This window comes from Haliaeetus leucocephalus, unplaced genomic scaffold (assembly GCF_000737465.1).
Source record: "Haliaeetus leucocephalus isolate CR32 unplaced genomic scaffold, Haliaeetus_leucocephalus-4.0 Scaffold473, whole genome shotgun sequence".
NCBI lineage: Eukaryota > Metazoa > Chordata > Aves > Accipitriformes > Accipitridae > Haliaeetus > Haliaeetus leucocephalus.
The window spans coordinates 861,708-889,345 of record NW_010972909.1 but is presented as its reverse complement, the minus strand read 5'-3'; the positions used below and the strand labels follow the sequence as shown (position 1 = coordinate 889,345).

General features: G+C 37.1%; 2 protein-coding genes across 2 annotated transcripts in view; one reads left to right on the top strand and one right to left on the bottom strand.

Annotated features, from left to right (window-relative positions):
- The window catches only part of SMC1B (structural maintenance of chromosomes 1B), a 34,871-nt gene extending 12,993 nt beyond the window's left edge, over positions 1-21,878 (top strand). Inside the window, exons 11-25 of the mRNA XM_010575278.1 lie at positions 1,723-1,902; positions 2,940-3,086; positions 3,710-3,847; positions 4,346-4,462; positions 7,544-7,650; positions 9,338-9,479; positions 10,942-11,087; positions 12,126-12,279; positions 13,719-13,817; positions 14,742-14,898; positions 15,656-15,810; positions 18,354-18,505; positions 18,764-18,833; positions 21,309-21,419; positions 21,690-21,878. Of these exons, the coding sequence (XP_010573580.1) occupies positions 1,723-1,902; positions 2,940-3,086; positions 3,710-3,847; positions 4,346-4,462; positions 7,544-7,650; positions 9,338-9,479; positions 10,942-11,087; positions 12,126-12,279; positions 13,719-13,817; positions 14,742-14,898; positions 15,656-15,810; positions 18,354-18,505; positions 18,764-18,833; positions 21,309-21,419; positions 21,690-21,797 (1,983 nt within the window). The 3' untranslated portion in view covers positions 21,798-21,878. The remainder of the gene's footprint in view (positions 1-1,722; positions 1,903-2,939; positions 3,087-3,709; positions 3,848-4,345; positions 4,463-7,543; positions 7,651-9,337; positions 9,480-10,941; positions 11,088-12,125; positions 12,280-13,718; positions 13,818-14,741; positions 14,899-15,655; positions 15,811-18,353; positions 18,506-18,763; positions 18,834-21,308; positions 21,420-21,689) is intronic.
- Positions 21,879-25,761: 3,883 nt separating this feature from the next.
- Positions 25,762-27,638, bottom strand: part of FAM118A (family with sequence similarity 118, member A) — a 9,862-nt gene continuing 7,985 nt past the window's right edge. The window contains exons 6-7 of the mRNA XM_010575277.1: positions 27,421-27,453; positions 25,762-25,981 (exon numbers count right to left, since the gene is read on the bottom strand). Coding sequence (XP_010573579.1) covers positions 25,881-25,981; positions 27,421-27,453 — 134 coding nt within the window. The 3' untranslated portion in view covers positions 25,762-25,880. The remainder of the gene's footprint in view (positions 25,982-27,420; positions 27,454-27,638) is intronic.

Sequence of the window (27,638 nt, the reverse complement as noted above, 5' to 3'; positions counted from 1 at the left end):
GAACTTGGTGAATCCCTGCTGACTACTCCTCCAAGACTTTCTTGTCGTTCATGTGCCTGAAAATGGTTTCTAGGATTAGTTGCTCCTTCACCTTCCCAAGGATCAAGGTGAGGCTGACTGTCCTGTAGTTCCCTGGGTCCTCTTTCTTGCCCCTTTTTGAACGTAGGAGTGACACTTGTTTTTTCTCCAGTCCTTAGGCACCTCTTCCAGTTACCATGATCATTCTATTAAGAGTGGCCTTGCAGTGACATCAGCCAGCTCCTTCAGCACTGGTGGTTGCATCACATCAGGGCCCATGTATTTATGTATGTTCAGTTTGCTTAAGCATTCCCTGACCTGATCCCCTTCCATGAAGGGTACATCTTCCTTGTTCTAGACTTCCAGTCTCTGGAACCTGGGATTCCTGGAGGCTAGTCTTGTTAGTAAAGATGGAGGTGAAGAAGGAATTCAGTACCTCAGTCTCCTCCATATCCTGTATCACCAGGTCGCCTATGTACTTAGAGAAACCATTTCTTTGTCATCCTTTGCCAAACTGAATTCCATTTGGGCTTTGGCTTTCCTAACACTATATCTGCATGCTTAGACAGTGCCTCTATATTCTTCCCAGGTTACCTGTCCCAGCCTTCACCTTCTGTATGCTTCCTTTTTGTATTTGAGTTTTGCCAGGAGCAACTTGTTTATCCATGCAGGCTTCCTGGCGTTTTTGCCTGACTTCCTGCTCATTGGGATGATCACTCTTAAGGCTGGAGGAGGTGATCCTTGAGTATTAACCAGCATTCTTGGGCCCCTCTTCACTCTGGGGCCTGATCCCATGGGACTCTAGCAAGCAGATGTTTGAAGAGGCCAAAGCCTGTTCTCCTGAAGTCCAGGGTTGTGAGCTTGGTTTTTGCCCTACTCCCTTCTCTCAAGATCCTGAATTCCTCTCTCATGCTTGCTGCAGCCAGGGCTCCCTTTGACCTTCCTATCTCCAGCAAGCCTCTCCTTGTTGGCGAGTATAAGGTCTAGTGGAGCACCTCTCCTCATTGGCTACTCTGTCACTTGGGTGAGGAAGTTATTATCACTGCTTTCCAGGAACTGCCTGGATTGCTTATGCCCTGCTGTGTTGTCCTTGTAGCAGATACTGGGGTGGCTCAAGTCCCCCATGAGGACCAGGGCCTGTGAATGTGACACTGCTTTTAGCTGTCTGTTGAAGGCCTCATCCCCTTGTTCTTCCTGGTTAGGTGGCCTGTAGCAGACACCCACTACAATGTTACCTTTATCAGTTCTCTCCTCTATCCTTACGCATGAGCTCTCAGTTGGCTCATAATCCTTCCCCAGGCAGAGCTCCATGAAGTTCAGCTGTTCCCTCATGTGGGGCAACTCCACCTCTTCGTCTTCCCAGCCTGTCCTTCCTAAGGAGCCTGTATCCCTCCACTGCAACAGCCCAGTTGTGGGAGCCATCCCACCATGTCTCCCTGATCCCAAGAAGCCCTGCAACTGTATCTTGTTTATTCCCCGTGCTACGTGTATAAATGTGCGTGCATTTCATGCACAGTGAAACAGGTTATATAGATTTAAGGACTAATTGCATACAGAGAATATGAAAACCAGATCTATTTCTAGTCTTAGAGCGACTGAGACCCCCATTCTGTTGATCTGTACATCCTGTCCCCAGACCACTCGGATTTAGACATGCTTTGCTATTACAACATGGATTCTAAACACTGCTTGTTTGCATTACAGGTTAAACCAATCAACGAAAAGTTAAGAGAGATAAAAGGAGCTAAAATGTTGGTGGATGTTGTACAAACTCCATTTGCTCCACTGAAAAAAGTGATTCAGTTTGTGAGTGGGAATAGCTTGATCTGTGAAACAGTTAAAGAAGCAAAACAAATAGCATTTGATGGACCAGTAAGGTTGAAAGTAAGAAGCTGAATTTTGTTGCATATGTTTTTCATTGCAGTTATGTATTTGATGCCATTTAAATCTTCTATAAGCATCCCACGAAGTATTGCAGATAAACACAGAATGGTATTACGCTGTCTAGTCTGTTCCCACATAAATAAACCCCCAGATATGTCACATGATTATGTTTTCCTCTGTATGGTAGTACATCTAAGTGATTTCCTGGGAAAAAGAGGCAAATTAGAGGATAGTTAGTGTCCTAGTATGTTTGTTGGTATGGTCTTTGTGATGAAGAGGAGGAGGAAGAAGGAGGGATAGTCCTGTTCTTAAAACTGTCTGATTTAAAAATACAAACTTTATCTTGCTAGCTTTTCTATGAAGAAATGCTTTCAAAAATTCTTTAAAATACCTGACAGAATTTCTTAGTTGTAGATATAGACTGTGTTGAGGACTGGAAGCTTCTCTGTGTCCTCCTGCAGTTTATTTGTCTTGTCCATATATCTATTGCTCTGGACAGTCTGTAAAGCCCTTTTATGTACTTAGTAAACCTTTTAAAATCTTGACTAAAATGACTTTGAGTGTGAAATCATGTTTACTTGGAATCAAGTTAAGTCACAAAAACACCCATGATGTGTACTACAATTTACACTTTCTGTTTACAAACGACTTGTTTTGCTTCACTTCATTATCACATTGCTTGGTTAGCTCTACTGAGCCAGACGTAACCTCTTAAGTTGCTAGTGTATACACAAATGTCTCATTAATTTCCTAAATACTAGGAAATTACATGATTTCATTTCCTTTTCCGATCAGTTGTAATAATACCAAAATGTGACCAGGGCCAAAAAACAACAGGCCTTTTTTTTTTTTTTTTTTTTTGTGGCTTCATGTACCTCATGTTGGCAGGTTTGGAACAGGAAAAAAAATTGGAGTCCAACTAAAATGTAGTTGTTGCTTGTTTCACTACCATATCTTGGTGCACTAGTTCATGGGATATTTTGGCTGCTTTTTGTTCAGATTTATTTAGTTTTAATTTATTTATTTTTTTCTTCCAGACAGTGGCTCTTGATGGAACTTTATTTTTGAAATCTGGAGTGATTTCTGGAGGATCAAGTGATTTAAGATTTAAAGCTAGATGTTGGGATGATAAAGAAATTAATAAAATGAAAGAAAGAAAAGATAGCTTGATTAACGAGTTAAAGGTAGGTCTGTTTAAAAGCACTTAACTGCAAAAGGCATAAAGGAGTAAAAGTGTCCAATTCAGCTTATGGGAAGATGACTTTCTAAAAAGGTATCTTTGGAAACTTCTAGAAGATGCAGATAGGACATGGTAGCTGTTTATCCTCTTCTAGTTAATAATAATAATAAACTGCGGGTCTCTGTCCTTAGCTGGTGGGTTGGCTCACATATCACAGAGGTGGAGAACCAGGACAACACTGTTGATAGAAGTTCCTTCAAGGAAGAAGCTGTTGTTCAAAGTACCTGAAAACTTTTAGTGGAAAAGTTGACACATTTTGTCAACATGAAAATATTTGCACGGACCAAAACCTGTTGGTGTAAAACGATTTGTCATACCTCTAGTTATTTTGGATGAGGGATGGAGTAGGAATTTAGGAATTTGCAAGCATATGCTTTCTTTTGAGAAATAAAACTGTTACAAAATTACTGTTGAATATGACCAATGCTATCAGCATTTACCTTGAATGGGGGCCTATGTCAGTGAGGCTAGCTTTACATAGTGTGTAAATCTGAAAAATGAGTAATTTCCAAATAAGTCACCTTTTTTGTTTTAAGTGTTTTTTCTCCCATCGTAATACTTTTCTAGAACTTAATGAAGATCAAACATAAGGAGGCTGATTTGAAGCAGTTGGGTGCTCAATGCCACGGAATTCAGACACGACTTAAATATTCACAGACTGAATTGGAGCTTATTAAAAAGAAACATCTTGCTAATCTCTACACGGTATAGTAGTAAGACTTTATAATTTTCATATTTAATAAGAGTATTTTTTTACCTAAGCTGTAATTACTGGTGAAGTAAATACTACTTCCTTACATAGTTTTTTAAGCCAGTTTAACTTTTACATACAGCAGTTATGACTGAGGAATTAATAAAATATAAAAACCAAGATTACAAAGAAATTTACGTGAGGCTTTTACTATTTGAGGTTATAAATTTGAATTTCTGGTAAGCTTGGCTTATCATTTAGTAACCTGTAGAAGTCTGTAAGTCACAATGCACTTCAAATGGTACTTAAGTAATTTGCTTTTCTGTTCATTAAAACTATAATCACTGCATGCAAATCAGCAATAATAGTGGGTAACTGGCATTTGAGTCAAAAAATGTTCAATATTTTTAATCGGAAAAATACAATTAGCCTCAAAAACTGTCTCTTAGTTTCTAGAAAGTCAACCATCCTATTAAGTAAAATTACCATCTTTTTCATCTCTTCCTATCTAGGAAAAATCAAAACTGGAAAGTGAACTTGTAAATATTGAGTCTCAGCATGATATGCTGAATGAGGGAGTAGCACAAAGAAGAGAAAAAATAGAAGAATTTCAGAAAACAATTAATGAGGTAATGCCTTCTATCATAGCTTTGACAGCTTATGCTGTTATACTACAGAAACTTCTTTCTGTTCCTGCTGACTTTTAGAACTTGGACAACTTTTTACTTTGTAAACTACTTTGTCGACAAGGGTTGTAAGTTACTCCACCAATCTTCCTGCCTTCTCTACCTTTTTTACCAAGGTAACTGTAAACAGAAGTGCACTTGGATGTTAGGATAAACGTATCATAGCTTTGCAAGTCAGTTTCCTTAAAATCAAAATTCTGTGACTTTTATGTGCCAAACATAAACCCAACCAACTAAATCCATCTACTTGAATTTTAGATTAAGCTTTGCTCAATATATACACTATAATTTCATTTGACATGGGAGAAAATTTTTGAGTTTGAAGAAGGTGGGTTGATTTTTCCCCCCACCTCTTCCTGCTCTGCTAATAAATATGATTTACTCTCTGTAGTATTGAGCAGGGACAATCCATCGAAGTTCACAGCTTTAGAGCTCTCAGTGCAAACTTTCACTGTAGATCAAATACCAGAAAAATATTGTCTAGGTCTCGGGGTAAAATACGGTAAGCATCAGCTTATTCTTTCTCAGACTCTAATGTCCAAGTTCTTTGTAAGAAACTGTAGTTACAGGATCTTTCCTTTTTTGTGGAGAGATAATTATGTAGCCTGACTAGACTGTAACTTTTTTGATGTGAAGTCTTCCTGGCCAACGTGGATCTGTGATAGCATGTACATACACTAAATTCTGTATGCACCCACAAGATTTGCAGATCTCTCGGTAATCAGTGCACCCACTAGGTAGACGGTCTCTGTATGGGTGACTATCCTTCTGAAAATCATTCTCACTGCAGTCATAGCAGGACCCATTCAGTGTCTATGTGGAAATGATTTATCAATCCCTTTTCATCTGGAGAAGAGAAGATCCACCACTTCTAGTTTTCGAGAGCTGAGAACAGCTCTCAGCACTGCTAGAGTGCTTTGTTCTGAACTCTATAGCTATCATGTCTAGGTGATACACCACTATATACTAAAAAAGTAGATAAAGAGCAGCATAGTGTGAAGATTCCTTTCACTTCTTGGGGAAGTAGCCAATGTATGTGCTTTATTTTCTGTGCACTCTGATTACCCTGGGAGAATGGTTAAGGTGAGCATGACTATTGTCAGCAAATTCCTTATTCTACTGTTTTGTTTTGTGTTGGAGGGGGTGGGGGTGGTTGGGGGGTAGGTTTGGGGTTTTGGGGGATGGGGTGGGGGCAGTTCTTGTAGGGTTTGGATGTTGTGGTTTTGGGGTTTGTTGTTTTGGTTTTTTGAGACTGTTGTATACCTATGTTCTTTTGGAGTCCAGTTCATGGAAGATGGAGCTAGCCCATGATATAACTGAGTCATCTTTGCTCTCCCTCTTTTTTGAAGGGTAGTTGATGCAGAGCTTATGGACCTTGTGCTATCCCCACCTGTCCAAATTCATTATCTGTTATGATACTAAACAGCTGTTGTCATTAGAACCTGCTCCTTTCTGCTTTTTATCAGCAAAAGGAAAAGTTCTCCATGATACATGATCCAGCAGTTAGATTTCCCAGCTGTTTTTTCTGTAGACTGTTCTGCCATCTCATACATCAGTTTCCCTATCATTCTCTAATCTTCAGATGGTACCCAGAACAGTTTGTATAGACAGCCACCAAATTCAAAAGCATGGTTGTCTTGAAGAGACTGATGGCATTCTGTGAAGTGAACAGTAGTAAAGCCTAATCTGATACCAAGAGGGTTTTCATACTGTGTTCTACTGGATTAGACAGTAACTCTGGCCTGTCTGAGAAATAAGCATCTCATCTCTACTACTCTCTGGAAGCTGCCTTTGTTCCTACTCTTGCCAAACAAAGAAATCTGGTACAGACTGTGGAAGAGTGGTGCTGCAGTTTTACCTGGAAAAGTCACAGCCCTGCATCTAGGTGCTTGTGTAAATGCAGATTCTTAGAAAAAGAGAGATGCCTCACCACTGTCTGCAGTTACTTGAGGTGTCTAGTATGTGTGTAATTTAGTTCCTGGCCTCTGACCCATTCTCATCAGTCTTTCTTGGATTAATCTATGACTGCAATTCTGCATGTAAAAAGAAGCCAAAACTGTTGCATGTTCATTCTTTTGCTTGTGATGCAGGCGTGAGGGAGTGCAGATGTTTGTCATCTACAAACACTGAGAAACTCATTGATGTTTAGACTATAAGAATTCCAGACATCCAGGGAGCTTTTCTTTTGTTTGTTCTGCAAAAAAAAAACCAAACAAACAAACAAAAATGGAGGCTGGTCATCAGTTTCCAAAGAGTAGTGTTACTTGAATAGTATAACTTGATTTGATGTAGTATTTGATATCTGGTTAAACAAGCGTGCATACCAAAAGAATATAAACAGTACTGGGTTTTGACCTGTAAAATTCTTAAAAATTTGTTCAGTCCATTGGGTTTCCTTTTTAAATGCTGTAGGCGGCTGCTATTTGTTTGTTCAGTCCTGCCATATACACTGTGCCTACTGTAAGCCTGCTTAAATTTTTCATTAAAATTTTAGGACTGGTTTTGGTTGGAGCTTTTGTTAGCATATACTGTATAATTAGGAAATGAGAGATTCTGTAGCAGTTTTTTTGCTGTGGCTTTGCTATAAATGGAACATAGTAATTAATATTTATGGATTCCTTGAAAGGATTAAAATGAAGAACTGAACTACACCAAGAAACCTGGTGTATCTGATTACCGTCCTGTATACCATTCAGCTGTCTCTTCTTCGGTTGACTGGGAACAGACAAAACCAGGGAAGTTGGTTACACTGTGATTACTTTAATTGTCTTTGGAATGACCAGGTCCTGTCAAGAAGAGCTTAGATCTGAGTTACTCTTTGCAGATCATGTGCCTTCTATCTGGCATTTGTACTGAAAATGTTATTTGAAAATTTCAAGTATGGATTATTTCTAGTTCAGTTTGCTGTTTCCTAAAGTACCTTGAAAATCCAGCCTGTAGCATGAGGTGATTGTCTGAATGTTTAGTTCTGTGAGTTGCAAAATAGCATAAACATTTTTTTGCTCCATTTCTCTTTATTCAAAGGCTGAAGATGCTGTGTTCCAGGAATTCTGTGAAGAAATTGGGATAGAAAATATTCGTGTGTATGAACAAGAACATGTGAGGCAACAAGAGGAGATTGATAAAAGAAGGTGGTATTTGTAATTGAAATGTAAAAAAGTGGTTTGTATTAGATTGAGCACACTGGTAAATGAGTAACTCCATCACAGGAAATACCACAAAAACTTAGAAGACTGTAAAAGGTTATATCATCACTGCAAGGATTGGTTAGTAGTCGCACTGCTATGGTTTGGGTGTATTAGACAGTAATATTCAGTGACATTTTGCAAGAAACTTGAAAGGTAAAATTTACTATTTTAGTAGCGCTATTGTAGAAAAATAAAGAAAAGAATAGTTTTCTAAAACCCATGTAGAAAAATGGCTCTATCACAAATTGAGGATGGCATGAAGGCTCACTCGTGTATCAAAAATCTTAAAGGAGAACTGGGTATAGGATGCAGTGATTCGGTATAGGAACATACTGTTAAGGAAAACAGAATCTTAATTATCTCAGAGGCAACCTCAACAGGTATCCCACTCAAACAGGCATATGTCACAGGACCACAACTTTATATCTTAAAGAATGAGAATGTTAAAATGATCTATCTTCTTGTGCTACAGGCGTTTTCAGGCAGATGATAGTTTAAATAATGCCAGGAAATGCATAAATACACCTTTTCTACATGACTAGTGTAATTGCCAGCACTGAACTCCATTTTCTTTTCAGCCATGTCTTCAGCTGCTGAGATATTGTGACTGGTTTTCAGTAACTAGTCCAAACGTATGGTTTTGGCTAGGGCTGCAGCGAGGTAGTAGTGCAGTGCATTTGGTTGCAGTTACAGCACCTGCTGGGTGAAGTGATCATTTATTTATGTTTGCAAGAACTGAAGTCTGGTGAAGTGTAAGAAGTTAGTAATAGAACAATGAAAGGAGGAGCTTTTTGCATGGCCTTATGCTACACTGCACATACAGCCTTGGCCTTGCTTTTGCCCTAACTTGCCATCATTAGTCCTGTAAACCTGTGCTATGGTGCCTTCTTGCCCAGGTCTAAAGAGCCTGGAGCTGGTGTGGTGCCAGCCTTTTTGCCTGAACAGCAGATGGAGCACTAGTAGTCATTTTGGAAGCTCAGAGGCAGACAGTAACAGCTGAGAGGAGACCTTTCTGTAAACAGCTGCTTAGTTTTACTTCAGTCCTTTCTCACAGCAGCACATGAAGAAGTTTCTGCCATTGTACCCCTATAAACAAATACAGGTCTCAACTGAGAGGTGATAAGCAAGGCTGAATATGGCTTGAAAAGCTCTGGTCTCATGCTTCTAACTGCCAGCTCCCAACTGAGATACATTCCTTATAATATTCAGATAAACATACATGCCAGCTGACTAGGCAGCTTGCAGAGGCAGAGCAGGGAGTGCAGGTGTTGGATAAATACACAGCATCAGTGTAGCTTTTGCCCAGCTCATTTCTGCATCATTTACAGGTATATCATTCATACTGAGATACTTGAACTCTTAGTGTCACTTTCCATATTGAATGTGGCCATATAGTATCTTTATATTGTATTTTTTGAACTATTATCACTGTATTTTTGTAACTTCCAGTATATCCACAGGATGTGGTGTAGTGGAGTTGATGATCCAAATGTATGCAAATTTTTGTGTTCACGTAGAAGTTCTTCACTTTGACTATTAAGATAGCATTTTTTGTATCTTGTAATAACCTAAAATCACAGTTACTAGCCTGCTTTGTAAGTGTTGGTTTGAAATACTGTACTTTGACTAGAGTGGAGTTTGAAAATCAGAAGACACGACTAAAAGTTCAGCTGGAATATAGTCGTGATCATCTACAAAAATTAACAAACAGAGTCAGCAAGTTGAGGGAGACCATTCATAAAGATGAAGCTGAGATTATCGAACTACAGAAGGTAATGATAAAATATCTGTCTCTATCTCTGTCAGGGGCTGAGAGGAAAGAGTGCATTGAATTACAATTTTGAATAATTGTAGTTGATGCTGTTGAGTAATTCTTCTACAGCTTAATTCAGTGTTGACTTTGTAAATGTTAAAATTGCAGTTGCATATTGTAATTTTCACCATGGCATAACCTGTCATATTGGAGTACTTATTATTAAAAATAAGCTTACTTAAAAAATAAATTTGGGATTACTGTATGTACAGTGTTATATTGTGTTTAGTTTATATGAAAAGGCAGCATATGACTACAGATAAAACTAGTAGCATGTGGCTGAGATTCTTTAGAAGATTTTATAAGTAATAATAAACAACTCTGGTGCTTTGCATCTTTATTAGTGGCTGTGAAGCACATTAGACTTAAAATAATTCTGTGAAAACCAATTTAGATTTTTAGTTGAAGTAATATGTATAGATTCCTCTTCATAGTGTTCTTTATTCATAAGTAATTTTTTGTTGTGTTAATGTTGCTTGTTAAATAAACTATGCTTGTGGTGCACTGCAAAGTGAAGGAGGAAAGATGTGTAGTAGTGCTTTGAATAAAAAACAAAAGTGAAATGTAAAACTGTTCCAAAGTGGGCAAAAAACCCCACATGCATCATTTGAACTCTGTATTTTAACATTAGAAGACATGTATTTCTGATACTGAGGAAAAACAATAGACCCTTATTCAGTTATGCACAAAAACATGTCTAACTTCATGCCCGTGTGCGTAATTCTTCTGAAATATGACTTTGAGCAAATTCAGATATTTTTGTCCTGGAGAAGGATTGTTTGTATTAAATTCTGAAGGTACTTTGTTTGGATACTGCAACAGCAGTAAGTCTTGATTAGGTTGCCATAATACTAGTCTCTTAAGGACCATGTCTTCATGCATGTAGCGTTAGGTTTGCTTTATTCTAGCACCTAATTTCTAGCAATTTAGCAGTGGTATGGGTTATATAGGGAAAGACTTTTCTAATGTACTGCCACAGATTCTTTGTTCTCTGCAGATTACCTCAGGATTTATCTTTAATGAACAATACTTCTTAAATGATTTCAGGTTACCTTAGGTGTTGCTAAATATGTTGTAGATGTGCAGTAGATGGAATCCTTTTTGCAGCGCTAAGGGACTAACTGAGGAAAAGGGGGTAGCCTACAGATCTTAGGTGTTCTAGGATCCCTGCCTTGTTTGATGGCTGTATAGTTTAGTCCGGTACAGTCACAAATCCGGAGCTGTCTCTGCCTATGTATACAAAACATCTGGATATTCCTATCTGTAACAGACTTTTTTCCCAGTGCCTTTCAGATTTTGTGCTGTAACACATTTTGAATATATTGTAACAGGTTTAAACTTTAACTCCTTCTTTCTGTATAATAAAGGTTCCATATCAAGATTTCTGGTGAAGGTTTAAAAATGTAAATATTTCCCTGCAGGATGAGGAAAAGCTTCTAAAAAAAGTGAATGAAATTGTGGAGGAGCAGCAACATCTTAAGGATAGATTAAGTGCTCATAAATCTGAGGTTATAAAGACCCAAAATGAAACTGAAGAGTTCAGAAAGAGATTGTTAACTCTTAATAGGTAATTACTAATTGTACTCCTGGGAAAATTATTGATGTGATAATGTTTAGAAGAGTTTTAGTGATCAGATGTTTAAATTTCTCTTGGTCTGTTTTCCTGTGAAAGATTCATTAGAGACATGGTAACTTACATTTACAGTATGCATTAGTTAAAAAGCGTTTCTAATTCCGTATGTAGTTCCCAGAAGTAATGCGAATGAGATTATTTCATGAGCCATCCCATATACCATATGGAATTAATATTATCTTATTATCTACCTAGTGTTAGGTCTCATTGTGATTTCTGATAAATATGTAGTGACTTCTGATAAGCATGTATTGGCTTATAACTTGATCTCAGGTGGCATTAAGTTTGCTGGTAGCTTAATATTTCTGTTTGAGTTGTATAGTTGGTTCGGTTAATAAGGCTTTTTTTCCTGATTTCAGTGTCCTCATCTTCTCTAGGCCTTTCAAGTGTTGGATACCTTAAACTAATATTAATTTTAGGTCACTATTTTGTCCTTGCTGTTCTTCTAAATCAAAAGCTTTGGGGACAGTTTATACTTTGGTTTTCTTATGCTTGCTTATTGTTGATATGTTTAATGTCTGTTAATCAGGAGTCTTTACCTTGCCATAGTGACAATAATTTTTGAACATAGACTTGTGGAATTTTACATAAACATAGATTGTATGCCTAGTAATTAATTTTCTAGTGTGTAAGTTTAACAATATAAGACTGTTAATGTCTTTGCCTTATTTAGCAACTTGATGCTATCAAATGAATTTGTTGCAAAGAATTGAGGTGTATTTCAAGTAGGGTAATGATGTGCTAGAATAGTGCATGGTTCCCAGCTCCCTCTTTAGTAATTTGGGAAAATTAAGGAGATGGAAGAAGTTATGTACCATTTTGAGTACTATTTTCCTTTATGTTTAGTAGGGATTATAGAGGAAAAAGCCCTCTTTTTGTGCTTAGTAACTGTTTTTCATGCTATATGGCTGTGGATGTTATTGGTAGCAATGCTTCTGCTCTTCAACTGGTTTGTGCCTTTTGTGTATGTAGGGAAGCTACAAAATTACAAAAGGAAGCTACAGCTATAGAAACCTCTCTGGAAGAGAAAAGATTAAGACGACATAATATGCTTCTTGAATGCAAGCTGCAGGACTTGAAAATAAAACTCCTGTCTGGATCACTGGATGACATCAGTGAAGTAGAGGTATTTAAAAGGTTTACAGAAGATAGATACCATGGAGCAGCAATTCTTCAGTCTTGAATTTAAAGATACTTATTTTTTCCTTATAGGACTGTTTGTCTTGCACAGTAATGCTAAAATAAATACATTGTTTCCATGTGATCAGGCCTCATCCATTCAAGAGAATAATTTGGGGGTTTTTTTTTGTAGAGGGGACTACTGTTTGCAAGTATTTTTGCTTGTGCTTGAAATGTATTCCTGTGAAATATGTAAAATTGCTGTGGTACAAGAAAATCTGTATGAAGGAGTATTCTAGATAGACATATGTAAGAGAACACACGGGTCAGTTCAGAAATGTAAATAGCTATGGTATGTGCATGGACTGAGATAGTATTTGGTTAATCATCCATAATATAAACCCTGTCTAAAATCAACCTTTTCTCTTCAGTAGATGTAGATCCTCACAGAAATCAGGGATACACTACAGTAGAAATACTCCTGCTATCAGGGGATTTACCCTCATTATTTTTCTCAGTCTTCCCTCTTTTTCCAGCATATCTTTTGTGAGGAGAAATTAAACTTTCTCCACTATTACAAAAAAGAGCTATGGGTTTTGAAGGACTTGTAACAAGTCTGTAAGTTTGGAAGGAGTCTTGTTGAGCCCATTCCTTAGAAGAGTACTTTTGCTGGAGGATAGATATGAATTGAGTGGGTGAGAAGACAAAATGAAGGCAGTGAGGGAGGCAGTCTTTGAAGGGAAAGGACATGAACTGCTAATCATCAGAGTATGTAGGCAGCTCAGCTCTTGCTGTTTATGAATAAGGACGAGATGAAACCAAGGAGGTGTGTAGTAGGAATAACAACTTCAATTCCTAATTAATATCACTGAGAAGACCAGTAAGATTTGGTTCTGAGAGAATATCTTGGTGGGAAAGGGACTGATAACGACATGCAGCATGTGTTTCATTCAAGGGAAAGTAGCTGTTTGAAATCCAGGCTTACAGTGTCCAGAAGATACTCTGCTTATGCTGTACAGAATTGAAGCTACTCATTTCTTCTGAGGCCAACTGAGTGGAAGAAATGCCTTGACTTACACGCTTCAGAGCCTTTCCTTGAAAGGCAATTGAATTATCCTGGGAACGTAAATCTTTCCAATCAGGAGATTTACAGTATGCACATTGTTCTAAATATATTACAAATAAATTACTGCTGCTTTCATCTTAGCTTCAAACTGAAATTAGCTGACGCTTTCATCTTCGTTTAAAAGGTGCATTTTTTAATTAGACTGATAAGGTCTTAACTAACTGTTCACTCCATTTTGGCTAGGGGAGGAACTACGGAATAAGTTTACCTCATACCATGTTACCACTGTCTCCTCATTTTATATCCTTTTAATGTATTGTTTTAACAGTTTAAAAATCAATTGTCATGTTTCTGAACCAGAATGTCCTTCATATTTATAGCTAGGAACTGAAACAGAAGGCACTCAGACTACATCAAGCATCTATGAAAGGGAAGAGGCAATTCAGATAGACTACAGCAGCCTAGCAGAAGACCTGAAGGTAATCTTTTTTGTTTGAAATTAGTAGAGATTGAGTTTTTTATCTTTATTTAAAATACTTTAGTGGTTGAAATTATTTATTCTTCACCCTAGTCTTTAAATGAAACTTATTAAAAGCACTGTTAGGCTTAAGTGCACGTGTGTTTGTGTTCTGGTTTTGCAATCATACGTAGCACTAATGTATGGGATTTCTGGAGACGTCACTTTCCCGTATAACTAAATCTAATTTAAAGCTTACCTAAACCATCAAAATAGAATGGAGAAATAGTAAATATAACTCTGATTTTTCCTTCCTCCTTTACCTTCTGCCTTTAAGTTCCAACACTACAGGTTAATGACTCAAAACTCTAGAAACCCATGATTGGCTGCTGGGGGGGGTTGTACCACCTTCTCTCTGTAGTATGTTCAGAGACTGAGACTTACCATATTTCCCTCTGTAACAGTCCATTAAGTCATGTTTTCTCAGCAGTTTTTTGTAAATTTTTTCTTTTTTCCTTTTTAATCGTAAGGAAAATAATTAAATGTCAGAGGCTAGGTACAGAGTAAGGGATGAATCTGTCATCACTGGAGCTTGGCTCAAAGAATTCATTGAGAACTTGTCTTCAAAGGTTTCCTTTACAAAACAAGTAGAGAAACCAACTAATCCTCCTCCTATGTTGTATTTTAACTCGGACTTCTAGCCTGAAGGGAATTTGTTGTCTGTTTTTAAAGGTCTTCTGGAACAATGCTTAGGATCTAGTAAATTTATTCTGAGAACTAAGACTCTGAGCGCAGTTTTTTGTTTTGTTGTGCTTCCAGTTAAAGCTATTAGATGAGTGGGGTACTTCTTCCAGAAACCATGAGTGCTTGCTGTATATGTTGAAATGTCTTGGCTTAAAGGCAAATTTTATTGTTCTAGGTTTTGTTTTTGTTTTTTTTTCTTTAGGACCTAGAATCTGAGAAAGATATAGAGGATCATCTGAAACAGATGCAGCAGGAAATAAAATTTAAAGAGAATACTTTAATCAAGACAGCTGCTCCGAACCTGAAAGCAGTAGAGAAATTACAGATAGCTCGGGACAAATTCCAAGAATCAATAGATGGTAACACTGAGTCTTTCACAGTAATCCCTTTTGTGACTGTGAGAGTTTTCACCCTAATTGAAATTCTTCTTTCTGGAGTTGGTCCTGCTGTCTTTGCTTCTTTCAGATACTAAAGTAATTTTTGTGCTCAAATGTTTATCTCGGTTGTCTTTTTAATTATATGTAAATGATTTATTAACATATACTTTACTCTGTAGTAGTTTACTGAAATACAGTTTGAATGATTGGAAAGATACTTTGTTGGCCAAATGACATCGTAAAGTATTTTTACTTATTTTCTAAAAATTACTGACTCTTATTATAAAATTCTTTAAATTTTTCTTAAATAATTGAAGGAACATATATGTATTGTCCAGAACTCAGACATGAGCATTACTGCAAAACTACTGGTATCCTTGAAGAACATTCCAGACTTTAAAATAGTAAGAAAACCAAGGAGTTCTGAAGCTGTAACAGGTAAATGCTGGTGCTGCTGAAGGCTACCCAGCTTACAGAAGGAATTAGAAGAATTTTGTTCATTGCTCCAGACAAATGTGGCATGGAGCAGATTGAATATATCCCAACTTCTCAGGTTGGGGCCTCCATTTGAAATCTGGAAGGAAACTCCATAATATTGGTATGCTTCTTGTATGTGCATGAGAACCTTTTTGTGCAATAAATATTTTCCTTCATGCTTGTTATGGCACACAATACATATTTGTTCTGTGTATTTGCTTAGAGGCTTATTATGGAGTAATTTCAGTAATTTTTTTCGTAGCTTTTGAGACCAGCAGAAAGGAGGCCAGAACATGCAAGAAAGAATTTGAACAAGTGAAAAAAAAGAGATATGAGCTTTTTAGCCAGTGCTTTGAGCATGCCTCCATAGCTATTGATCAGATCTACAAGAAACTTTGCAGAAACAGTAGTGCTCAGGTGTGTCATGTTCTTGGGTGCTTGGTTTAAAAGGCCTACTCGATACTTTGTTATCTAGCATAAGAGAACTTAGTAACACTTTTACTTTCCACAGACAGTTTCAGTCCTGAAGAAGAAAATTACATAAATAATAAAGACTTCAGAATTTTAAGGTCAGAGGAGGAATAGGTAATATGCCAAAGCATGCTTGACATTAGACAGAGAAGTGATCTAAAGTGTTAACAGAATTGGGAGCTACTCAGTTTGGGTTAGTTTTACTCTTTGTATTTAGCAGACTTGTAAATTATCATGACACAAATGTGAAATATATTTGAGTACGTCATTTAAAAATAACACTGGTTTACAGATCTAGTGATATCAATAATAAGTAATTAAAACCACTTAATCATTAGCATAGATAAAACTAAAAATCATAAATCACTCTTTCTGTGCTAGTGTTTTGTATGAGGTTTTGAAGCTCCTTATACCCCACTTAAATATTTATAAAAGAGAGACTTAATATATTTGTAGCTTTTAGGAAACCCGTAGAAAAAATGTTTCACAATTGTATTAATCTTTGTTAGCATTCCAGTATTAATGCTGAAAGTAAAGAGGAAACTCATAAATGCTTTAGTTACAAAAAAATCTGTAGACGGTTGAATGTTTAAAGGGCTCAGGCTTGAATTCCTTGTCTGTCTTAAACTTCAAATTTTGTGTTTTCTCTCGGAGTCAGATATTCAGTGAACACCTTAAATATCTTTAAATATATCCTTTCTGCTTCTAGGTTGGACAGGATAATAAAGCATTTCTTCATAATTACTGGGCACATACCTTCTCCCCTGGACTAAACATGAGGCAGGATCTTGACTTTGCATCACTCTGAAACAACCAGTATTTTCCAGATGCATTGTCAAAAATAATTAGTTGGGTGCTTTCTGTGAGGTCTGTGATGCTGCACCTTGATTTGAGCCATAGTGGTAACCTGGTCAAGAGATTTATCCTGTCATTAGCTGGGAAGCTAAAACTGCCTACTAGATACTAATATAGCAACTGACGGAAGCTGGTCTAATTGCATTGGAAGAGTAAACGATTGCTCTGTGTGTGGTGATTTTTTTCTGGTTAGCTAAGGAAAGGGTTAGCTCTGAGTTTTGCTATTAGAGGAGGTGGCCTAGGTTGCAGCTTGAACAGATGCTTTTTAAGCAACTTTAATTATTTTTAACATGAAAATTTCTTGATAGTAAAATTAATATTTCTTAATAATATTATATTGATAACATTTACTAATAATGCTTTACTATCCAGTCCAAAAAAGGGAAGCTTTGATAGATTGAGTTAGTTTAACTTCTAGAGATTCTGGACTCAGAACATTGGTGCACTTAATATATTGCTCAGTAAAATTTATTTCATCAGCACATTGTGTGTTGCAAGTACTTTAAAAGAAACTACTGGCTAAGAAATTGTGCATACACAGACTCGCTGCTGGGTTTGCCACCAGTTCTTTTCCATTCTTCCTCTGTGGAGAGAGAAGTGTTGTTCTTCTCATATTTTGATGAGCAAGGAATATCTGTACCCTAGCAAGCTACAAGATGGTTTCTGCTAGCAGTGTCTATACATCTGAACACTTCCTCTTGCATAGATACATGCAGTGGCATAGAACTGGGAGTTGCATTGCAAGGTATTTGATATGTTTACAGCCTGAAGAACATTGTAATAACAATGACAGGCATTCTCTCAGCAGAGAAAAAGACAAAAATATGCATACCTCCAACAAAACGAAGGTACTGCAAGCACTGTATCTTACTTCCAGACTATTTACCATAGAAATTATTTTAAATCAAAGTACATGTAGTATTTTGTTTTCTTCCACTGCATCTGTGATCCAAGAGGATAACTCATTTGAGTGTCAACTATGGAAATTTTTCTTCTATCTCTATGCATTTGTGCAGAGGGGAGGAGACTGTATTTTATTTTCTCTTCCATTTAATGGGAAAAATAAACCACGTAGCAATTAGCTTATCCATCATACTTTTTAATGGTCTGGTAAAATGGCTATTCCTTTAAAATAATACTTTTAATTTTTGGACCTGGGAACCAGGATACAAAGTATAGAGAAAGCCTACCTATATTAAAATCTTTCAGCTCAAAGCTAGATTTTGTAAAACTAACCTTTTACAAAAAAGTGTAATTTTGGAAGTATATTTACTCCCAAACAAAAAAGAAAACTGCTTTTGAAGTCTAAAATTTTAATAATTCAAAAAAATTAAAGCAATTACATAAAAGTTGATAAAATCAAGTTTGTTTAGTGGTTGAAAGTTTGTAAATAACAAATATGTGGAGCCATTTCCAAAATGGTGTTGTTAATTAGTCTCCTAGCTCATGGTTTGTTAACGAAGGCATATTCACTGGGAAATTTTATAGTGCTGCTCTTCTGTATGGATGAACAGGTGTCTCCTACAAATGAAGCTAACTTAGCAGTTTCAACACAAGCTCAGTATTTAAACCTAAAAAATATACACTTAATTTTATAAATGTCACTATTAATAATGAAATGTATGTGTTTCCAGGCATTCCTTACTCCTGAAAATCCTGAGGAGCCTTATTTGGAAGGCATTGGCTTTAACTGCGTGGCTCCAGGAAAACGCTTTATGCCAATGGACAATTTGTCAGGGGGTGAAAGAACTGTGGCAGCTCTGGCTCTTGTGTTTGCTATACACAGGTAAAAGAAATATTATGGTATTATCCAAGTGTGTGGCTGAATAAGTGGCAGGAAGATAGACATTGTTACACTTACAAACAAGTTAAAAAAAAAAAAAATCTGCTAATAGCGTACTTAAACATTACTAAAGACCTTATTCTATATCTGTCATTACTTCTTGTCAAAATTTTATGATATAGTAAGTGAATCTCTAAAATAATTAGAATGGTTATTAACATTTTTGCATCTAAATGCAAAATACTGTCTTGTCTTCTACAGTTTTCGGCCAGCACCTTTTTTTGTTTTAGATGAGATAGATGCTGCCTTGGATAACACAAACATTGATAAAGTAAGTTGGTCCCTTTCACCTCAGCCTTTTATTGACAATATAATGATATCTTTTGCAGAAGGATGGCTACTTTCATTATAGGTTGATAGGATAAAGAGATTGATTACACTGTCTTAACCTGTTTTAAAATATTACTGGGTTTAGGATGGAAACAGTGGTTGTATGAGATGTTAGACTAGGGCTAGGTTTAAATTCATAAATCTAAATGTGTTTTAATCAGTTCCCAAACTCTGAAGTTGAGAAGAATGGGTCAGGAGTGCAAAAGAGTGCCCCATAACCACGTGGTGCAATCTGACATGAAGGTTACTTGTGAATTGCTGGTTGGGGTGGGTTGACTGGAATTTTTAAGGCCTTTGAGTTCCCTTACCTCTAAGAAACAGAAAGGAGCATATCTGCATGTTGAAAGTCAAGTCATTCTGTCACTGGAATATTTATTTTATATAATTAGCCTACTAAATATTTTTACATTAACATCAGTTAAGGGCTATCACTCCCATCATTTTAGTCATGTGAATTCTTGCTTGATTGAAGTAACTTCCTGTCCTCCTCTTAATTTCTCTTTCCCTTTTTGCTAATAACTATTCACTGTAAAAACTTGGCTCGTTCTGACACATCTGGTAGAAGAGATGTCCAGTTTATACCTAAGAACATGCTAAGCAGCATTCTTCAGAACACTATAAATAAAGAATAGCTGATTTTTTTCTTCTATGCAACTGCATTTCTCAATTCAAACATGTCAAATCTGGTTTACTTTTCAGATAAAAATCACATTTGTAGCCCACAAAAGATGGTCATATTAACAGTTGTTAGCCAAATGGTTCCTAGGCTTATAACCCTAAATGGGTAGTGTTTTTAGTTTGAAAGTATCATATTTCATTTGACACACCAGTATGTTTTTAAGATGTATATTCAAGAACATCAATGCAGAAAGCTTAAGTATTTTAAGTTCTGGTCTAATGTGTAGTTATAAAAATAACATGCATAAATACCACTTTATGGCCAAAGAGCTATTAAACTTGGATTATATTACACATTAGGGTTAACCCTGAGATCGCCTTAGTTGTCTATGTTAAGCCTTTAGCCGAGTCCTTGGGGCCCATCTAATCTGACTGGGAAGTTTTGCTGAGCTTCCTGCTTTGAAGTTGAGTTGGGCTTCTCCCTGTTTTGTAACCTTCGTGGCTAGAGATGGGCTGTCTCCCCCGCAGCTGGGCCGTCCGGCTGCAGAGCCTCTGTCCGGAATGCCCGCTTGCCTTACTGCCCCTCGGCAGCCCTTCCTTCTCCTGCTGGAAGGAGACGCAGCGTGGAGGGGTCGGGGCAGGATTACTGAAAGGGCTGCTCTCTTCACCTGAACTATGCGAAACAGGCAACCTGTGGTACGAGCTGTGATACATATAATATGCTTGGAGAACAGCTGCCTGTGGAATGCAGGAAGAGGGTGACAAAACAGTGGTTTCCTAGAAAATTCCTTTAATTGGCTTCAGTATCTATCTAGCTATTGTTATAAGGAGGGTTAGATGATTCTCTAAGCATGTGTGAAAAGTGTCTTAAACTGCAGAATGAGCAAAAGCAAAACTGCAGTGATCTGCAAGCATAATTAAGTTAATTTTTCCCTGCTCCCAGGGTCTTTCATATCTCTTTCCTTATCTGTAAGACGCAGCTGTTATTGGAAAACACCAAAACCTTCAGACAGAGGAATTAAACATTGCAAGTGAGCAAAAATGATACATGGAAAATTGTGTTGCTGGTGCTCACTCGTATCCAGGTTTTACGCTTAGAACTAAGTGTTTTTCTTTCCATTCAGCTTAAGGATTTACTAAAGCAGATGTCCAGTAATTTACCAGTTATTATACTGTAAAATGAATGTGAATTATGTAACTCACTAAAGACAGTTCTTCCACTAAAAAATGACTTCCATATCACGTAGATGTAACTGTGCAGACAAATGCCTAATTAAAAATGTACTGCTTTTCCTTTATTCAGCATTTAATTCATATTGTGGGATACTGCCTTATTCGGTCACTAATTTACAACTTAACATTTGTACCTTTATTTTGCAGATCATTGGAAAAAATGCTGCTGTCTGCAGTGATATGTGTTTAAGATCTTAGTTTACAGCCAGTAACAACCTTTTCATACTTTCTTTCCTTATTCAAGAATTTCCACCTTCCTTTGTAGTTATATTAAGTAAAATATTTTTCATTGGCACTGGCCTTTTTCTCTAACTTTATTCATTGGAGTAAATGATTATTTTCTCAGCATTTTCAAAAAGCAGCAACTCTGAGGGGTTGTTCTAAGAATGTGCAAAGTATCTGTCTTAAGACCATTAAATTTCTCATTTTATCCTGCTTATTTCATAACTGAATTACTGAATTCTGCAACTAACATAGTTCAGTTCTTTCCTCAGCATTCCCTATTTATAGCATGGTTTAAGTCTGCCAGAACTAACTTACTGAAATATTTGGCTTCTTTCCAAAGGTATCAAGTTTCATTAGAGAACAGGCACATGAACAAGTTCAAATGATAGTTATTTCTCTAAAGGAAGAGTTTTATTCCAAAGCAGATGCATTGATTGGAGTGTGTCCAGAGGTAACAATTAATTATTACCAAGTTTTGTTAAATAATACATGCTGGCTTTTGTTGAAGTACTGACACCTTAAGGGTTACTACAGTGAATCATGTACGTAATTGTGCTGCTGGATTTGAACTACTTTGTGTTCAGAAATAAGTGCAGGTACTGGCTCGATGAAAAGATCGTTTTGGTAACTCAAGCTCATTATTGTATCTCATAGTCATTTATGAAATGCTTATTTCATGTAACAGAAATGTTTTAAATTGTATGATCCTTCCTCTTCTCAGCATGATGACATTATGTTCAGTCGAGTACTGACTTTGGATCTTACCGAGTATCCAGACATGGATGACCAGGAGAGAACAGAGGACAAACCCAGTCCTGTTTCAGAATAAAGCGTGGATGATTTCAGGGCCAGGTGACAACAGCAAGAACTGGGTTTACAGCCAACTTACAAATCTGAGTTTGGATGTGGCTGTTAGAGGTTGATAGAGAAATGTTTACCTTTCAAAAGAAGCAGTTTTCTAAAATATTGAAGGAAGTAACTGTTATTCATTGATACAGTTTTGTTAACAAGTAAGAGATAGCCAGAGGTTGTCACTTAAGTGTGTATGTTCTGGTATGCAGTGCTTTATCTTCGAATGTTTTGGGGATCTTTTGCCTTAAGATGAAGGATTACAGGTTCACATAAGCACACTGTTATAAAGATCAGCCTCTTGCTTTTCTTATGAGAAGTAATGTGTTTAGCCGCATCTTCAGCATGCTGTTGAGATGCATGCTACCACTGGTCAAGACCTTCACAATTTCTCTCGTGTTGCAGCTGCATCTATTTGCCTTTAGATAGGATTATTTCATGGTTTTTTTTTTTTTAAAAACAAGATACTGAAATCTGCCCATTATCTTATGTGGCTTTTGTGACACCCACTAAGGCTTCAGTCTTCCACTGCAACCTTATGAAAACTTTAACTTTACAAAAGCTCATGATATATTGCTATAGGTGTGTTGTAACGTGGAAAAATTTCACCTTTGAGGTATTCTACCCCACACAGAAGTGGAAAGAATAAACCAGGTGTGAGTCAGATGCCATACACGTAGCAGCCTTATAAATTGGTTTGCAGTTGAGATTTATTACATAGCTGTCCCAGTAGTGTCAAGTTTATTTTGATGGCCATGCTTCATCTAAGAAGCAAAGTTAATTGAGTTGGTTACAGAACACTGAGAGAGCTTGAATCACTTCATCTGGCTTAAGCTTCACCTCAGTGTATGCTGAAGAGCTTTATTTGGTTATTGTTGTTCATAATAATTATATCTTATGTTCATATACTAGCTTCCTTTTGTCCACCATGCTGCTTATACACGTCTGCCTTGTAATGTGTTGCTAATACTGTACTTGTTGCACACAACTGATGATGTCTGGACATGAGGGGTTACTGCACAAGGAAGGAATGACGTGAGCAGTAGGTAACGTGTTCGTATGGGAATATAACAATGTAAGTCTGTCCGCTTACACTGTAGACCAATGTTTATCAAATACTTATGTTGCTGCCACACTTTAATAAAAATTATTTACTCAGTGTAAGTCATCAGTTGGCATCAGTCCCTTAATTCAGAATCCATTGACAGATGTGGAAACACAGTAGTGTGAAGGATGAATAGAAGAGCAGCCTCCAGTGATTTTCAAAGACCTTTGACCCACATCAGTCTGGGTATTGCAAATACAGAAGTTTTGTTTTGGTTTGTGGGGTTTTTTAACTGTTTGCTAGGAAACAGTTCATTGAAATAGAAAAATACAGTAAAGAATTAAACTGTCTGAAGAACAATCAAAGCTACACATTTTAGTTACTATATAAGAATGGTCTATTGGCTTTAGATATCTTATTAAAAGAGCATATGCTATCATCAGAGATATCCTATCAACATCATTACACAGCTTGAGCAAGACAGGATAATAAATGGTCAACAAGTTTGTTTTCAGTAAATTTCTTACTCCTATTTTAAAAAAAAATTATGAATTAAGTAGAAAAAGAGCAATCTACATTAGAATCAGCAAACATTTAGTATGCCAGTTTGTATGGTTAGTTCTTTCATGGCACTCCACTACTAATTTGAACAGGGCCTTAAACAACCTTACTCTTTCACTTAACAGATAAATGGAACAGATGAGTTTCAGTTTCTGTCCCTTTTGACTGTATTTTAAACCCTGAGGTAGCTGCAAGGCAATCCCATCCCCAAGATGACTTAAAATATGTAGGGGAGGGGGTTGTGTAACAAAACCCAAACTAGGCATTTCTACCTTCTTATTGTGTATGTTAGAAATGAAAATAACTCCTTACTTACTCATCTGCTTTTCAGGATATGAATAAATGGCAGTTAAACGGGGGGAGGCTGTTGCATAACTTGCAGTTCAGCAGTGTCTACAAAATGGAAGAATTGCCAATGCTAGGTGTAAGCTGATCCTTAATACAGGGAGGGGATGTGATTTCCTAATGTGGATCTGACTTCAGGCACAAGATACAGAGTTACATGACTTTAGGGTTGGGCTTAAATAATTAATCATGGTTATAAATAGCTCAGCTCATCTGATTAATTTTGCTGCAGCTTGAAGCAACAATTTAAGTGTTATAAGCTGATAATCAGCATCCAAAATAGCATGACAGATCACTTTTCAAAACAGCCAATTCATGCTGACTAGAGAAGCCAATTTTGGAAGTTAAGAGTCTTACAGATAATGCTATATGCAATGCTAAAAGACTTAATTTTCCAAAGCGATGTATGCATAAATACAGTCTCTCAAAGGGAAAAGATGAGTATGGTCTATATTCAGGCTAGTTTTGCTTTTGATTTTTACCTTTTAAAAAAAACACAGCTGAAACCTTGAGAACTGATACTTAAGGTGCTTAGCAATGATATTGCATACTAACACCCACATATAGTTTCCAGACTGTCAATCATGAAAGATGACTGGGTGTTTTCTCCTGGGGTAGAAGAGTCAGTGTGTGTGCATTGTTTAAGATTGCTTTTCTAGGCAAAATGTCTTCAGATCTTTACCTGCTTCAGAACAGGGACAAAGACTTCCACACCACAAAAACTCTACCCATCCCAGTAGTTACTAGTCTAGAAAGAAGCACGCTCCTCACTTTTAAGCTTTTCATTTTGCACACATAGATACTAGAGAACAAGGAGAAATTGGTTTTGTGACATAGGAGTAAAGAGTTGACATACATACCACAATTCAGACAGAAAGGTCATCTGACAGACCCATCACTTCCATTCCCTGTAAAACCTCATTATAACGTAGCGTGATCTCAGAAGGCGTAACAGATCAGATCCACAGGGAATGTAAGCAGAGAAATGTGACTGAAGCAACCCTCTAGGACTGCCAGATACAAATGTGCAGGTAGCAGAACAAAGAATGGTCCTGAACATGCTCTCCTGCAGGCATTGAGGTGAGAGGCAGCTGACTAGAAAATTTCGGAAGGTTAGCGGTGTTAGCAACTGAACTGCTAATTATGTCAGTTCAGTGCTGAGATGAGTGCTAGGTGAAGTAACGGCACCTCAGAAAAAAACAGTTAATGCAGTGCCTGACCTTCTCAGTGCCTACTGATCATTTGAGTAATTCAAATGAAGTCAAACTTCTACATTAGAAATGGTCTACAGATACATAATTAGATACTACTGGTTTTAATTCTGCCGCATTAAGACTATCCATTATCTGCTTTCTGAGATAACTGGCTGCATACTCTGCGATTTAAACAACACTATTTTAACTATTTCCATAGAAATACACTGCAAATAGGTCAGCAAGCTCCCATATACATATGGTATGTCCTTGCCAATACATTACTTTTGCATCCTTTTTTTCCCCATGTGATCTCATGCTTGACAGACTGACAAATGAAAACAAATACGCTAAAAGTGTAAAATGGGCAGGTTATCATGATGCAGGTTCTATAAACATGAAACAAGTTCCTGTTCCTAACAGCTTAGGGATCTGAATCTGAAGCCTGCAAGCAGCCTTGTGCTAACAGACCCCTGAAGAGTTCAACCTCCAGCAGCCTAACTGCAGTTCAGCTGATGAGAAAAGAATAGAAAACCCTTCATTTTGAAGGCACCTAACAGATAGACACAGGTATGCTAAAAGTAATTTTTGACAGATTCAAACATTACCTCTGTTGTGGCTTCACCTTGGTAAGAGTTTGGTCCAACTGACTTGAAGAACAGGCAGAGAAAACCTGCACCCGCTTCTAAATGACCCTGCAGATACAGTTTTAGTAGTACGGAAGTGCCTGGAGAGTGACTAGCACTACTCAAGCTTTACATACATTACACATTTACAGCTTTAGAAAATAAAAGGCTAAGATGCACAATTTTTATTCCACTTAAAACCATGGAAATACTCCGCTCAAAACTTTCCATGCAGCAGATGTAAAACACCTACTGTTAAAAAGCTTCTGGGTTGGGCTTTGGGGTTTTTTTCGTTAAATAGTGAGTATACCATTATCTGACTGCTTGATTCTCTTAGAAGAGTCAGTGCCATTTTCTCCTAACTTCCTTTTAGCACAGTCCACACATGAAGTTCCTGTGGAGGGAGAAAAAAAGTAAATTTAATGTTGCTACATACATGTGCTTTGTATACTTTTTATTAAAAGCACCAAATATTAAGATAAACACAACAGTGGTCCACTGAGGTTTTTGTATTTGGATTCTGAAGTATAACCCTAACCCTACTGAAAGTCTGCACCAGTTCAGTGATCTCCAGCTCTTCCTCAACACTGAGCTCTGGTACTAACATATAAATCAGGAAGTAGCTAATTATACAGCTGCCTTTTGAAGAAAATAATTTTTGATTTTGTGTGATAATGCCTGTGGAGTTCAGAGGTGAGAAGCTTCTTTAAAAAGTTTGGATCCCTTATTCAGAGGAAGAAAATTCTTGGTGAGAGCTACTGTTGAGAGTACGAACAGCATAGCTGGACAGTAAAAACGAATGAAGGGAAATTCCTTCAAATCAGGACATCCATCACTTAAAACTCTAGATATATTTTTTTGCAGGGTATTATACAAATCTGTGTTAAGGAATAATTCTCCTTTATTTTTTTACTTGCGATGTATTCCAAAATATAAGTAAATGGGTGCTAAAATTACTTGTAAGGAGGATGCTAACAAGTTAGTGAAGGAGCTTTATGTTAAGTGGAACTGGAATAAATTGTGCTCAAGTTTTTTATATTCCACTGATGCCTAATTGTACTTTACTGAAAAAGGGATTTATGAACTCATGAGAAAGACAGATAAGTTTAACATCTATTTGGAGTTACAAAAGTAACCTCTGACTTTATGTCTGCTCCCGAGTATCTTGGACCTTCTGTACTTTTTGACGGTGAGGAAGTGGGGGGGGGGCGGGGCTAATATACTGCAATGCCAAAGACCCTTATGTCCAATAATGAAATGATACTTCCATACAATTTTGATATTATTTGCAGCAGCAGCACAAGTATCTTAGAAATGTAATCTTTTTAAGTTGAAGTGGTGTTTCAAAGGGAAGTTTTGCTATTTTATACCATAAATTGGGATGTATTACTGCTCTGCTTATTCACAGAAGTATCACAAAGATGCCTGAACAACACTTAGCCAAAAATTCACCTTCAGTACTACACACTTAAGCTTGAGATTCACTCTTCTATACCTTAAGGAGGGCACTCAAAATAGCCAAACATATGTTTGGAAGTTTAAGCCAAAACCACAAGGATGTTAATATTATCTGGGAATATCATCATCAGTAATTTTTAATATACATTTTCTGGAGCTTTTCCATTCTATCATTTCTCATTTTATTGACAGCCGAAAGCCAGCAGTTATCTGCTAATAGGTAGAAAGAGGGTAAAAAAAGAATCTGTTAAGCAGACTTTCAGAGCTAAATGAGAGCGCTGCACAATAATAATTTAATTATTTTGTAATCAGAGACTTATTTTTATCTCTCCGATAGATTATGGAAATTTAAGTAAAAATAAGAAAGTTACTTACCCAACAGTGTTGTGCTGTCCACTCGATCAGCATCTAGAGAAGTGTCAGAGACAGGAACAGCACAAGTTAGCGTCAAAAAAGCTTTTACACTTTTATGCGACATCCCAAAATGGCAAGGTTGCATTTAGAATCATATGTCCCATGGCAGGGACACCTTCCACCAGACCAGGCTGCTCAAAGCCCCATCCAACCTGACCTTGAACACTGCCAGGGATGGG